The 13,417-nt window shown below is 29.6% G+C and overlaps 1 protein-coding gene across 5 annotated transcripts in view; it reads left to right on the forward strand.

The window, feature by feature from the left end:
* The window catches only part of nAChRalpha6 (nicotinic acetylcholine receptor alpha6), a 277,603-nt gene that overhangs the window by 213,933 nt on the left and 50,253 nt on the right, over window positions 1-13,417 (forward strand). For 4 of the 5 annotated variants that reach the window (XM_088203413.1, XM_088203415.1, XM_088203416.1 and 1 more), the window contains exon 7: window positions 4,775-4,969. In XM_088203413.1, coding sequence (XP_088059539.1) covers window positions 4,775-4,969 — 195 coding nt within the window. Of the gene's footprint in view, window positions 1-4,774; window positions 4,970-8,889; window positions 8,977-13,417 lie in introns of all 5 variants that reach the window. The other variant, XM_088203417.1, reaches the window with a different exon arrangement.

Below are 13,417 nucleotides of genomic sequence, written 5' to 3' on the forward strand. Positions count from 1 at the left end.
AACATAATATATCAATGAACGGTGATATATTTTATATTAATTATTTGTTTAAAAAATAAAATGCTTAGAGTTTTTTATATATAATTAATAAATACATCTTATATATAATTGTTCTAATTGCTTTAAATTGCCTTTATTCATTTTTATTGCTTTTATTCATTTTAAAGCGAAATTATGTTCATATCTATAATTTTTCATTATTATATTATGTTACAAATCAGCAGCTTTCATAACGTTTTTGTAATTAAAATTATTAATATGTATTTGATTTTTTAATTAAACATAACCAATTTCCACATTATTATTTAGTTAGAGATTTTTCTTGTGAAAACAGATAAAATTATTCAAAAATAGTGTATGAATATTTTAAATTATCTTATTTTAACCAATTACATTTTTTTTAATTTGTGTTCTATTACAATGAAATAACTTTCTTTAAAAACAATACCTTTCCTTAAACCATATGAGTAATGTGTCGTTTGGTACTCGTTAAAAGTAAAATTGCAATAAAATAATAAAATTTATTATATATGTTATAGTCAATGTGTCTTGCTAGTAAAATTATATTTTCACTGGCGTGGCGTTTTAGTGAAAGCATATCAAAATACATTTTTATCAGTATCGATATAGTATGTATTTCTAATTGTGAAAATACAATTAATTTGACAGGTTCTCAAAATTAAGTTAATCATATGCTTCTCGAAACGAGTAATAAAAGCGATGCAAGTGGTGGTCTTCAAGTGAGAGTTATGAACATCGTTTTGTTTTCAAAATGTCCGTTTGATCGGTGAAATTATAAGTCATTTGTTTTGCACATTATAACTGTCTAATTTTTAAAATTATATTTGTACTAGTGAAAATTCAACTTCACTGAAAAATTCACATTTAGTGTAACAATTGCGAATCGTCCATTTTATATTCTGAATGAAACGAATTCAGAAAATCCAACACGTCTTAATGAAAGTTAAGCTACAATTTACTATATTTTTTGTACTTTCAAGAGGATAATTCGTTAAGGTTAAGTTTGGGTTTGAACACCAAATAGACGTTTTGCAACTGTCAAATTATTTTATTTTCGTTAGTAGAAATACATTAGGTAATTTCGAAACGAGTGTCGTTTTTTTTAATAAAATAAAAATAACTCTTAATGATTTCAAATATATTTTTATTTTAACCTTTTTCCACGTCTCTAAAATATAATTAAGTTTTTACTTTTTTTCACGTCTCCGTCAATTTTTAATTCCATTAGCAAAAAATGTTAAAGGCTTTGAATCAAAATAATCCAATCCTTTTAACATCGTCTTTATTTTGATTTTCTGCTGTATCGATTGAAATAAATGGTAGAGTAAGGTGGATGGGATAAAATCTTCCAGCAATGTTTCTTGATTTTTATCAAGAGTCAATTTCGTTACATGATGATGGGCAAATGCAAGCTTTTTTATTTTATCTTATTTGTGCAAACGATAAAATTAATCTCAATAATCACAATACATTGCTGTTATATTTTGGCCAGGTTTAAGAGTTTTGTAATGCGCTATCCTTATAAAATTCCACCATACACACAAAACATTTTTTTACAGTGAGCTTGGGCTTCGAAGTAGATTTTGCAAGTTGATCTTTGGGTAATCACTATTTTCCATAATGATTTATTCTAGTGAAAAATAAATACTATATTATATATATACACCTAAATATAGACATTGCTGTATTTTATTTTGATTTTATTCTCTAATGCGATTTTAAAGAGCAATTCCCTGTTTCAAAATTTCAATGGCTCAAAGTAGTTTAAATCTATTTATGTAAACTAATTAATTTTAAAATATTATTGTGAAATATGGCTGCATAAAGCTTATGCATAAATATTTTAACGTAAGCAGCTTACAATATAATATTGTATATTAAAAAGCGTTCATTCAATTAAATATAAATTGCAATTCATGTAATGGGCCTAACATTGCATTAACTACAGTGAGATTATTTTGAGTCACACTGACATACAAGATAATGTAAGTACCTTAATTTATTGTCTAATTTTAGCTGGCTATGAGGCTATAACACCACCCTTGGATTAAATGCGTCTGTACGCGCGTATGCCGGTAAACGAATGTTTTCCAGACCCAAAAACATAAATTAGAGTCAGAAATTAGAGTGATAAGGTTAACGGAAGCCCTCTCGAGAAGTATATTTATATCGCGAGGGGGACACGTTTAATCTCGACGATTAATTTAGCGGCGGTTCAAAGTTTCGCCTGTGATATTTCAAACATCGCGTTTATTCCCCGGTGTGAAAATTTGGCGTATGCCATATATTCGTGATGGATAATGCAGTTGACGATCCCTAATCCATTTTGTATGTCAAAGTTCACGGAGCAGCGTCTTGCGGCGGCTGAATTGAGCTTTGCACGTAATTAAAGACATACGAGTGAAGCAGATTACTAGCTATGGGCGTTCTCCGTACCCCATATGAGGGTTGGGAGAATTTCCCAGGCAGAGGAAAATCGCTAGCGGCAAAATATTCTCGAAGCTCTCCCACACGTTTGCGTTTTATCAATATTTTTCTTCAGTGATTAAGCATTTCAGTTATCTAAAAAAAACTTTTCAGTCGAATTGAGTGAGATACTTTATTATAGAATACGAGAGAGTATTACCTTAGATATTTATATAAAAAATAATGGTTTGAATTTTGTCTTAAATCGCAAATTAACAATGATCTCTAACTTTGAAACTCATCTTCGCTGCCGTAAATTTTACTGCAGTACACTATTTTGCCATATTTGCTTAAAAAGATGTATCCGATTATAGTAAGTTTTAATATCGAACATGTAGTATATAGATATTAGTTATATCAATATGTATAAATTATTTTAAATTGTAATTTACAAGGATTATATTGTACATGTTCCACTAGTTTAACTATCGAACTATAAAAACTAATTAGCGCTTAAGTTATTTGAGATGCCCAAACCAGTTTAACACCATTAATTAATTATAGCAAACTTAAAAAGGTAATTAGCTTGAGGGTTGAACTTCATAGTAAATTTACTAAATGTAGTATATTATCTAGAAATTGCAAACACGCATATTAAATTCGTTGAGTCATCGTAAATGTGCACAACTAAATTTAATTTGTTTTATGAAATAACACATGTAGGATGATAGACGTTAGCCCAATTGTCACATTAACAATTTATTTGCGATTCGCGTTCTGTACGATACGCTAGTTTGTAGCGTTCTCGAATATGACTTCATTGCCTGGAATCTCTACTTGTTGTTAAAGGGAGTTGAAAAAAAAATCTCAGATATCTCTACAAGAGGGAGTTCCAATTATTATTTTATTGATTGTAGTATTTTTCGCTATGTCAAAAAACGCTAATGGAAAGACGATTATTCTGCCCTGGGACTCATTTCTGGAACATTAAAGATGACATACAACGGTCACATTGTTGCAAGATATTTTTAATCATGAACCTTAAGTCTGTATGATAGTGAAGCTGCAGGACATAGTCCTAACTCTAAGAAAAGATTCGACTCTATCTAGTACTATTACATAATTACACATTGCAGTAGTTGAAAAGCCATTCTTAGAAGCTTCTTATTAAGTGAGATATCTGTGTTCCAAGCAAAATAATCAAAACACTTTTCGTTGCTTGATTCAACCGTTCTGAAAAATTGGTAAATAAGATTATATCTGAAGTTGCAATACATTCACAATATATTTTTTTATGAAAGATTCGAAAATGGATAATGGATTTATTTTGATTTGCAATTAATTCTATGGAAGCGATTTAATTAAAGACGTAACCTTAATTATACGAAGATTTTACTTTTACGTTATTTTAATGATGTAAACTTCACAGTTTATCGTTTTTCCTTTAAAATTGACAATAATTGAGCTAGACAACTTTTAATTAAGGCCTTCGCCAACTTAATAAATACAAATTAAACTTATCCAGCATCCTTATATAAGCATCAACTGTCTGTACCATGAATATTTGAACGGAACTTAAAAGAAATAAAACCCGTAAATCCATTTTTATGAAAAACGATTTTTATGATATTCGATAATATGATAAAATCTCTAGTCTAATGTTGAAACGTTGAAATTCAATATGGTTGCCCTGTAACTCTGGGCAATTTCACTCACACGCCAGAACACTGTCAATTTTATGGTAAACCTCCGAAAAAGAGGGAAAATCGTCGAGATTACTATCGCAGCATCGCGCTGAATAAATAATATTCAATCTTGTGTTATCCGCAACGCGATAATAATACACGACGCGGAAACGTAAAGCATTTTTCCATGTTAAATTATTGTGATGCAAAATTTAAATTAAATAGTATACAACATTTAATGAGTTAATCAATCTAAATCTTAAGAGAGAAATTTATATTAAGGCATTTCTTTCTAAGGCCTGTCTCAGTAATTTGTTTATGGTCATTAGAAAAGCTTGACGTGAAATAAACAATCTTCTTTCAATTATTAGAGTAGGAGTATGAGTAACAGTATTCAAGTAAAATACCTACGCATTTATTGATTTTAGATGTTAAGGTATGTATGTTAATAATAGGATAATTGTTAATTTGAGATATTGCAGTATTATTATTGATCTCAAAAGGTTAAATTTTAGTGTACTCTTATATATTATTTAAATTATAACATAATTGTTTAAGTTCTAAGAAAAAAGTTTAGATAGCCAATAAAAATGATAGCTTTGCTACATATTTTTTGTTATGTGTCTTTTATATGTTTATTATAATTATTTTTCACGTTGCAGGTATGCCAGGCAAGAAGAATACGATAACGTACGCTTGCTGTCCGGAGCCTTACGTAGATGTAACATTCACCATCCAAATTAGAAGAAGAACTCTATACTACTTCTTCAACCTAATCGTCCCGTGTGTTCTGATATCTTCGATGGCCCTCCTTGGTTTCACGCTGCCGCCGGATTCTGGTGAAAAATTGACTCTCGGTGAGTTTTGGGAAACTGCGGTTTTTACCGCCGGATTATTACCATATTTTTTCCTATCGAGTTTTTAAATCAGGTCCGTGCCGAACGAGCGCAAATACCCAAAGTTTGCCAGAGCGTCGATAATCGCGAAATTCGGTTTAACGGTCGGTCGGTTTCGTCACCGCATTTGAAAAAATTGCAAACAATTTGCAGCGAAGCAATCGCGTTAATTAACGCGTTTCAAATTGTTTTCTATAAAGGCGTTGTTTGTTTAATTACGTTCGTAAAACGAATTTTGACGCTGGCAGCGTTTGCTGCGAATTAAAAAATAAATTAAAATTGAAAGCGAAATCGCATAACAACAATATTAAGGCTTAAATTTCGCGGCCTAAAAATACGGTCGATTTTTTGCAGACGTTTTATTATTAATGAAAAAAATTAAAAAAATCGTCTTTGTAATGTATACAAGGATTAATGATTTTGGGCACATTTTTTTTTAATTCCAGAAATCAAGATTTTTATTTTATTTAATCCTTCGAGCTCCCGAAATTTTGTATGTATTAATTAAAGTTCTGGATTAAAAAAATATTTTATGAAATTTCAATGCAATATTGATTTATAGTGTTCTTTTTTATTATTGCGTCTTTTTGTAAATATTTTTGACGTTAATATAACGCAGTTATCTTTTTCATTAGAATTTTTATTAGTAATGAAAAAGCACACATAAAATTGTTTAATATTTATTAAAAGAAACATCAGTTTTTCTTTTAATGTAGTTATTATTTTTTGCGCATCATGCGTTTTTTTTATCATAAGACATATTCTTAAAGCGCAGAGTATTATACATTACGCAGTTTAAATTTTTTGAAGTCCAGTAAAAATACTTCACAAAATAATTCTTGATATAACTTACCTAATTTTAATGTCGATGTCAACTAAGAATAGAGTAGCAAATATTTTTAAATACAGTTTTAATTAAAACCGCATATTTATTGCTGTTTACGAGCCTTATTCAGACAATGTTTCAAAGCGAATTAAGCTTCTGTTTTTAATCGCTCTAAATCTGTCGCTGTTTGTAACATTTAATTCATTTAACGATTTTCATATTGAAGATATATGTTCAGTTAGTTTAAATAAGCACTAATATCCACTAGGTATGCAAAAACAGCCATTTTTAAATTTAAGTTTAAGTTTTCCTTTAGAGTGAATGACTTAATCACTTAAATACAATGAAGTACACAATGTTTTTGTAGTTGGTTTTCAGATAATACAGAATAATACAGATTTTTATTTCATTTATTTTATTAATATCGATGTATTTAATACCGTCCATTTTTAACGTCGCTTTGTTAATATCTATAGATATCACTAATCTTTCTATCGTTTATTTTTCATCAGAGACTATATCAAAATGTGATGGTTGATTTAAATCTTGATAATGTTTCTTTTTCTGCTTCATACAAATCTGTAAAAAATCTTACCCTTTAGGTAAACTAATGAAGTCAGTAATTCGGTAATACTAAATTAGTTGTCAATTCCACGAATGAAGTTGAAGCATATCTGTAAAATCAGTGTTTTCGTACAAAGCTATGAAATAAGATTTTAAAGTATATGTACGTTCTTAGGAACGTTTATTTCCGATACGCTTTTCAAAATATACTTTAATAAATTCATCGAAATTCAATTTACTAGCACATAAATTGCCTTCACAAATAGTGACGAAAGTAATTTTTCAAAATTTTTGTTGACACAGTTTTTGCAGTTTATCAAAATTTTTAGTAAATTATAAATGTCATTAAAAGTTATATTTTATTACAAAAAAATGAGTTATTTTCTATGGCCGTCTTTTTAAAAAAAAATCTTATTTCATGTATTTTGTCTCTCAATTTTACCAGTTTTATTAAGAGGCAATGTAAAAAATATTACGCTAGAAATTAATTTAAAAAAAAAATTTTTAACAATAGAAGTGAGTGGACACCCCTTAATTAGAGATTCATATCAATAGCCATTTTTAACTAAAAGTCATTTTTTTTAAACCAATTTATAAATTTAAAATTGATTATTTCTCACTTATTAAACATCATAATTAGTCACTGAGGTTCTGCTTGTACAACAGAAAATTTTAATATCAGGCTATACATAATCAGATTTTTCAATGTAAAATTTTACCATAGATTCTTTGTCGTCATTATTATTATCATTAAAATTAATTTGGCTCAAATTAATTCTACAATTCAAGCGTACTTATTATTGTAAATTGTACCTTTGCGCTTCATTATGTAATACTCAATCTGTGATCGTAGTTAAAATGTATGTTTTACTCAACAAAATTCATTAAAAAAGAGTATATATTTTTTTTTAAATTTCGGAAGCATAATATTTTCCCAAAATTTTAAAGCAGCTAGTTAAATTTACCACCCTAATAATTAACATATTACAAAAAAATAGAACCAATTTAAAAATTCTCAGACAGAATATTTAATGTGATTAAAGCAAACGACTCTTTTATTTATATATCCTGCGCTTTGATCGGTCTTTCACAGATGTTCCTAAACTAGTACATTTTTTTTCTTTATACCCATAGCTGCTTTCTATGTTTTCCATTAGCAACTAAAAGATATAGCATAAAAGTCCGCGGATTATGTTCCAAATTACTTCATTTTCCGGCGTGTTAGTTTGTTTTATAATATTTTCTGAGTGAGTACAGAGTCGTTTCTTGCACGCTTATTCCACGAAAGGCTTAGCTTCTGCTTATAACACCACGTTTCAAAGACTTCTAGCTTATTCATGCTTTTCACGAGTACAGTTAAAGTCTTGTATCCATATTTGATATAACGTATGGAGAAACGACTGTAACATACTCGTATTTTATAATCAGAAGTTTCATTTTTATTTGCACCTTTCTAAAATCACATTATTTATCGAAATACCTAATCGCGAAATATTTGATTCATAATAAAAAATTACATGTGTTTTTAATACTATTTAGAATATATATGATATATTAATATTCGCAATAATGAAAATTACAAAAATAAATTTAATTTAGCGATATATACTAAATATGATATTAAAATGTTTTATCAAGGAACTGTATCGCGTAATCGTTTAGCAAACAGATACATTTTCACCCTTTATTGAAAAAAGCTCCCCTTACAGGTAAAAACATAAAGGGCAATTTCAACCCCGTTCACCCGTAGTTTGTATAATTACGCACATTAACGTGATTTACATAGTGTGTTCTAGTTTAAATTGTTTGCACATTATAATGATCGCCTCATTATGGTTAATCTGGACCCATTTCGCAAACGAGGGTCAGGGCCATGCTAAATAATCGCCGACAAGGGGACCCGTATTTTAAATTCGTATTTGTCTTGGGCGGAAGTGAAACTTTTTCAACTTATCCTATTCCTTCTAAGAAATGCTGAGTCGTATTTTATTATCGATCTTCTTTGCTCAATTTATAGTTACATTATGTTGATTTGATTGTTAGAGAATCGAATCAAAACTTATTTTTAATAATATATAAATCTTTAATAATATATATTAAATAGCGTTATCATGTATATGCATTTCTGTCAATTGATATATAAATATGTGTCTGTTTTATACTAATATAATTTGTTGTTATGCGATTTTAATAAATCACATTTTCAAACGTTGAAAACGAATCCTGCCGTTCCTTTTGCCGCATTTCCTTCGAAATAATAATAGTAATAGAGATATGTACTTTTTTATCACGCAAAGAATGATTCGCACGTGACGTTCTTCCTTGAGAAGAGACGTGGGCGGATGGATGCTGCGCGCTAGGAAATTGAATCAGTAGTTGGGTGCTCGTTCGGCATATAAACATATGTATGTACATGCTCTATATGTACATATGTATGCGTGTAAAAAAGTGTCGCTCTTTGTTGTCAGATGTTTCACAGATTTTTTTACAGGTGTCACCATTCTGCTGTCGCTCACAGTATTTCTCAATCTTGTCGCCGAAAAGATGCCGACGACGTCGGACGCTGTGCCCCTCATAGGTACCCAACCCTAGAGGACGCTCGCCCCAATGTGGGAAAAGGGAGACGGTCTTTTAATGCGAATTCGTGTTCACGACTAATTATAAAAAAATATTTATATACATATACATATTCTTCTAATACTTGATTAAAGTCTTTGTGTATTTTAATAAGGCTTGTCGAATACGCAAACGTTGAAAAAAAAGGTGTATCTACTACTTGAAAGCGATTTATTAGAAGCGAGGTGGGCTATTCGATTCAGATTTTTTTTTGTACTCATTGGGGTGGACATATTCGTAGCCATTAGAATCATTAGATGCACATAGTCAAGCGATATGGTCCAACATTTCGCTCGATTGTACACCATTCGTCGTTTCCGTAATTGAACAATATGAGAGACAAGCTTAATATCATTTGTTGCAATCAATATTATTTTTTTAATATTACCATATTTAATTAGTTTATTTTTTAATTTTATTATGAACCTTGAAAAGGAACATAAATTTTTTTAGTGTTTCAATTTTAAGCAAATGTATTGACACACTAACGAAATATATTAACACAGCAGGCGTTTGAAAGTTGGATTGAAAATGTAAGATTTTCCAAATCGTTGTTGCTAAAGAAAAAGGAAAGCCATTTCGAAACAGATTCTAACTCTAGAATTTGACATTTAAAATAAAAATAAAGTTTTTGAATTTTATTAAAATGGTAACCCTGTATATTATATATATATATATATATATTCTGTAGCATGAATTATAACAATTTATCAGCTACTTGATAATCTTTAAGTATTTTGATAGCATTCTCGTTATGGCACCCCTTTATTAACAGTACAAGTTTATTGATAACTACTTTTTTACATCTGATTTAAAGATTAAAAGCTTAATATATTGGGAACACATATTGTCCATAATAAGTAATGGTATATTGTATATTGCCACGTAACGCAGAACCTAACGGAAATGACATTGTTGACAATCAAGTTATTTATTTCTTTAAAGCAAACCTTGAATCTATAGTTTTTAAATATTCGTTGTAAATTTATTTATTTTATTTATTTATTAAAATTAAGACCATCGTGATCTGACAGGTTAGCCCAATGCGTCATGATGGCCAAAAGCATAAATATTTTTAAAAATATATACAAATATCTACATATATTTATATACATATATATTATATACGTTTACAAAAATACAAATACATACAATACACATATAACTTAAAACATAAAAACATACTAAAAGGACAGACACAAATCACCTCAACAGGTGTGCATGTCACAATAAGTGTTTTTCTAGTTGTCTATTAGTGTTATTTCCAACGTATTTTGAACTACACATTCTCAATGTTTTTCATTTCTATAGAAATAAGAGTTCTCATTTTTGATTTTTGATTTTCTCGAGAATTTTCGAGAAGTTTTGATAAACAAAATATTATATTTTATCATAAATTCATGATTAAACGAGAACTAAATAATATTTGAAGAGAGCAAATTTTAAAAAGATGATGATTTATTATATTGGACGCAAATAATCTAAGGATCAGAGTGGATCAATCTCCTTCGATTGATTAGAGCTTTGAGCTACGAAGAAATATTGGGCTTTTATATTTATTCTGAAATCGTAGGAAAAATTGTTGGCAAATCGAACAACATAAAAATAAAATTTTCTTTGGAATATTTAAAAAAATTAAGTTCGCCGATATATACATTTTATGGCGTAACTCTATGGAAAGTTTCCATTGAATTTTTAAATCTGCTGATTTTCGCGTGAGCCGGTTTTTTATTTATCTGATTAATATAATAGTTTTTAAATCACTAAAGCTACGATAAAGGCTGATTATAGTAAATGAGTAAATAATAAGCAATATTTTGCCATTAAAATACTTCCGATCTTTAATAAAAGCTTCCAAGAAAATATTAATATTTATGAACATCTGGCATACGCCCACATTTTTTTATGCAGCGGTAAAAAAAAGCAGTGGTTGTGAAGCATTTAAAAATAGTAATAGTAAATTATTAAAAGTTAAAAAATTAACTGTAATAACTTTTTAATAATAGGTATTGAAAATTCTTTATAATCTAATTTTATATGTTTTTCAATACAAATTGTAGTATATAATTTAAATATATTATATTTAAATACATATATCTATATGTGTATATTATAAATTTTCAAAACGTTAGGTAAAGAGGCACGTCCTCGGAGGCAAATCGCTCGTTGTTTTTGGTTTTACTGGTTACACTGAGGCAACTCTGCATAAATGAATATCAAGTAGCAGTCGTACATTTCTCGGAGGGTCTCTACCAGATATTATTAGGGGACACGCCCCCCGCTCGTCTCGAAGCCTCCTATTCATCAACATCCATAAATCTTGTGACAAGACCGCGACCTATTTTCTACGACAACTTTTTCATTCCATCCATCTAACCATCGATTCAGCGAAAGTTTTATTTCATCAATGGAGCTGACGAAAGGGAAATAAATAGCTAAACAAAATACGCGTTTCAATTGTGTGTTTGTATACAATAGGCGACCTATATGGTGGTAGTTTTTTTGTTTACAAAAAAATAGAAAGCTCAATAAAGAAAATCTTTCGCACCATAATGTGCTCATTTTTATACAGTGTATAAAAATAACGTAAAAAGGAAATTGTGCAATATTTTTTTCCCACATTAAACGACATCTTGAACTTTTTAGTAACACTACTAAAAATGTGTTTTTAATAAGTATCTGAGTTATAGTTATAAAAATTTAAAATATGTTGATAGACATATAAATCATATAAATAAAGTCGATATAAATGCATGCTTTCAGATAATCGTTTAATGTTTGATAATAAAGAAAAATTAAATGCATTGGTCTAGTACAGAGTTTAGGAACAAAGGGTGAAAACATTAGAATATTCTTTGTAAATGTAATAGTTATGATTCTATACTAAACTATTCAAAGACGTATTTTAATCAATACATGGTTTATGTTAATATAAGTAAAGCATTGTTGTATTTGAAAATATGGAACGAATTCGCATAATAATACCCTCTCCCAATACCCGATTGATTGGGGCGTATCTGTGTTTGTTTAAACGTTATTGTGAATATGTTAAGGTTTTGTTCGTACAGTGTTTCCTTTTTGTATAGTAAGACGGTGTTCGCTCTATACATATCTATATATATATAGTCAGTGTGTCGTATTATTGAGCCACTAGATGTCGGAAAGCGTCGAAGAGCTGCCGGAAGGGGTACCCTTTGATACTTGGAGGAACACTTTATTATAGAGTCGAAAAAGACGTGACGCCATCACCACCAGGCATTCGGACACATAAAATACACAGAGAGCAAGGAGGAGAATCACAAAAAAAAATTTACTCACATTTACATATTGCACATTTCATGTCTCGACGTAAGTATGCGCCGCGCTAGAATAGTGATACTAAAACGTTTTATTGCAGGAGGTCGGAAAATGGAAAATGTGGCGACGTTCGTGAGGGGTATCAGCATATTTTTTGCTGCTTTGGTTTGCGAAGTTGGATTTTATAAATTTCTGCCATGATTATTCTGAAGATTGACATGACATTTCCACGAAGCAAAATTCCGTTGATAATACTTATTTTAAATCACTATGCATTAATTTGCCATTAAATGTAAAAATATTCTAAAAATAAACAAAAGGTCTATGTTTCGTCTAATATAGTACTGCCATAATCACGGTTTATTGATCGACCTTAAAATATTTATTTTAATAATGATCGTATTATTTTAAGCCGGACTGAATTTATTTTCCAATATATCTGCGTTCTTTCCCATTGAAGTTACTTAAATACAAAAAAACTTATAAATCCCAGCGGTGCCATCGGTTGCATTATGGGCATAAATTTTCGAAAAAAGACCAGAACTGCAGCACAAAGCTTATCCTCGTGTGATATTAAATCTAGCTTTAACGGCAGTACGCTGGCGACTGTATAATCTATGGAGGAAGAAGTATGGATTAAAAAGCAATAAATCTTTACGTTATATAGAATACAAAGGCGTTTCGAAAAAGTATTTCTCTATTTAAAATAACTGCCATCGTGGGAGGTGCTCTGCTTGCTAGGATGAATTTCCCAAGCGTCACAAATGCGTAGATTGAATTTGCTCTCTGCTTAACACTTGTTGCCTTTTTTTTGCGACGAGTCTGATATTTTTTTCTCGAATATCGTAAAACCTAAACTGACTTATAAATCGTTTGCTCAATACATTTAGAGACGTATTATCACTATATATCATGTCGTCAAGATAGCTTGAGATTTTATGAGAGATTTCGGAATAACGAATCACAATTGAATTTTCTCTCAACAATTCAACATAATCGAGAATGCTTCAGATCTTTTTATTTATTAAAGCAAGATTCTATCATATAGTATTATAAAAGAATAATTGTCTCTGAATTATTAATTAAAATCTATAGTCATACAACGG

The sequence above is a fragment of the Plectrocnemia conspersa genome, unplaced genomic scaffold, assembly GCF_051122295.1.
Source record: "Plectrocnemia conspersa isolate PC_06_02 unplaced genomic scaffold, ASM5112229v1 ptg000014l, whole genome shotgun sequence".
Taxonomy (NCBI): Eukaryota; Metazoa; Arthropoda; class Insecta; order Trichoptera; family Polycentropodidae; genus Plectrocnemia; species Plectrocnemia conspersa.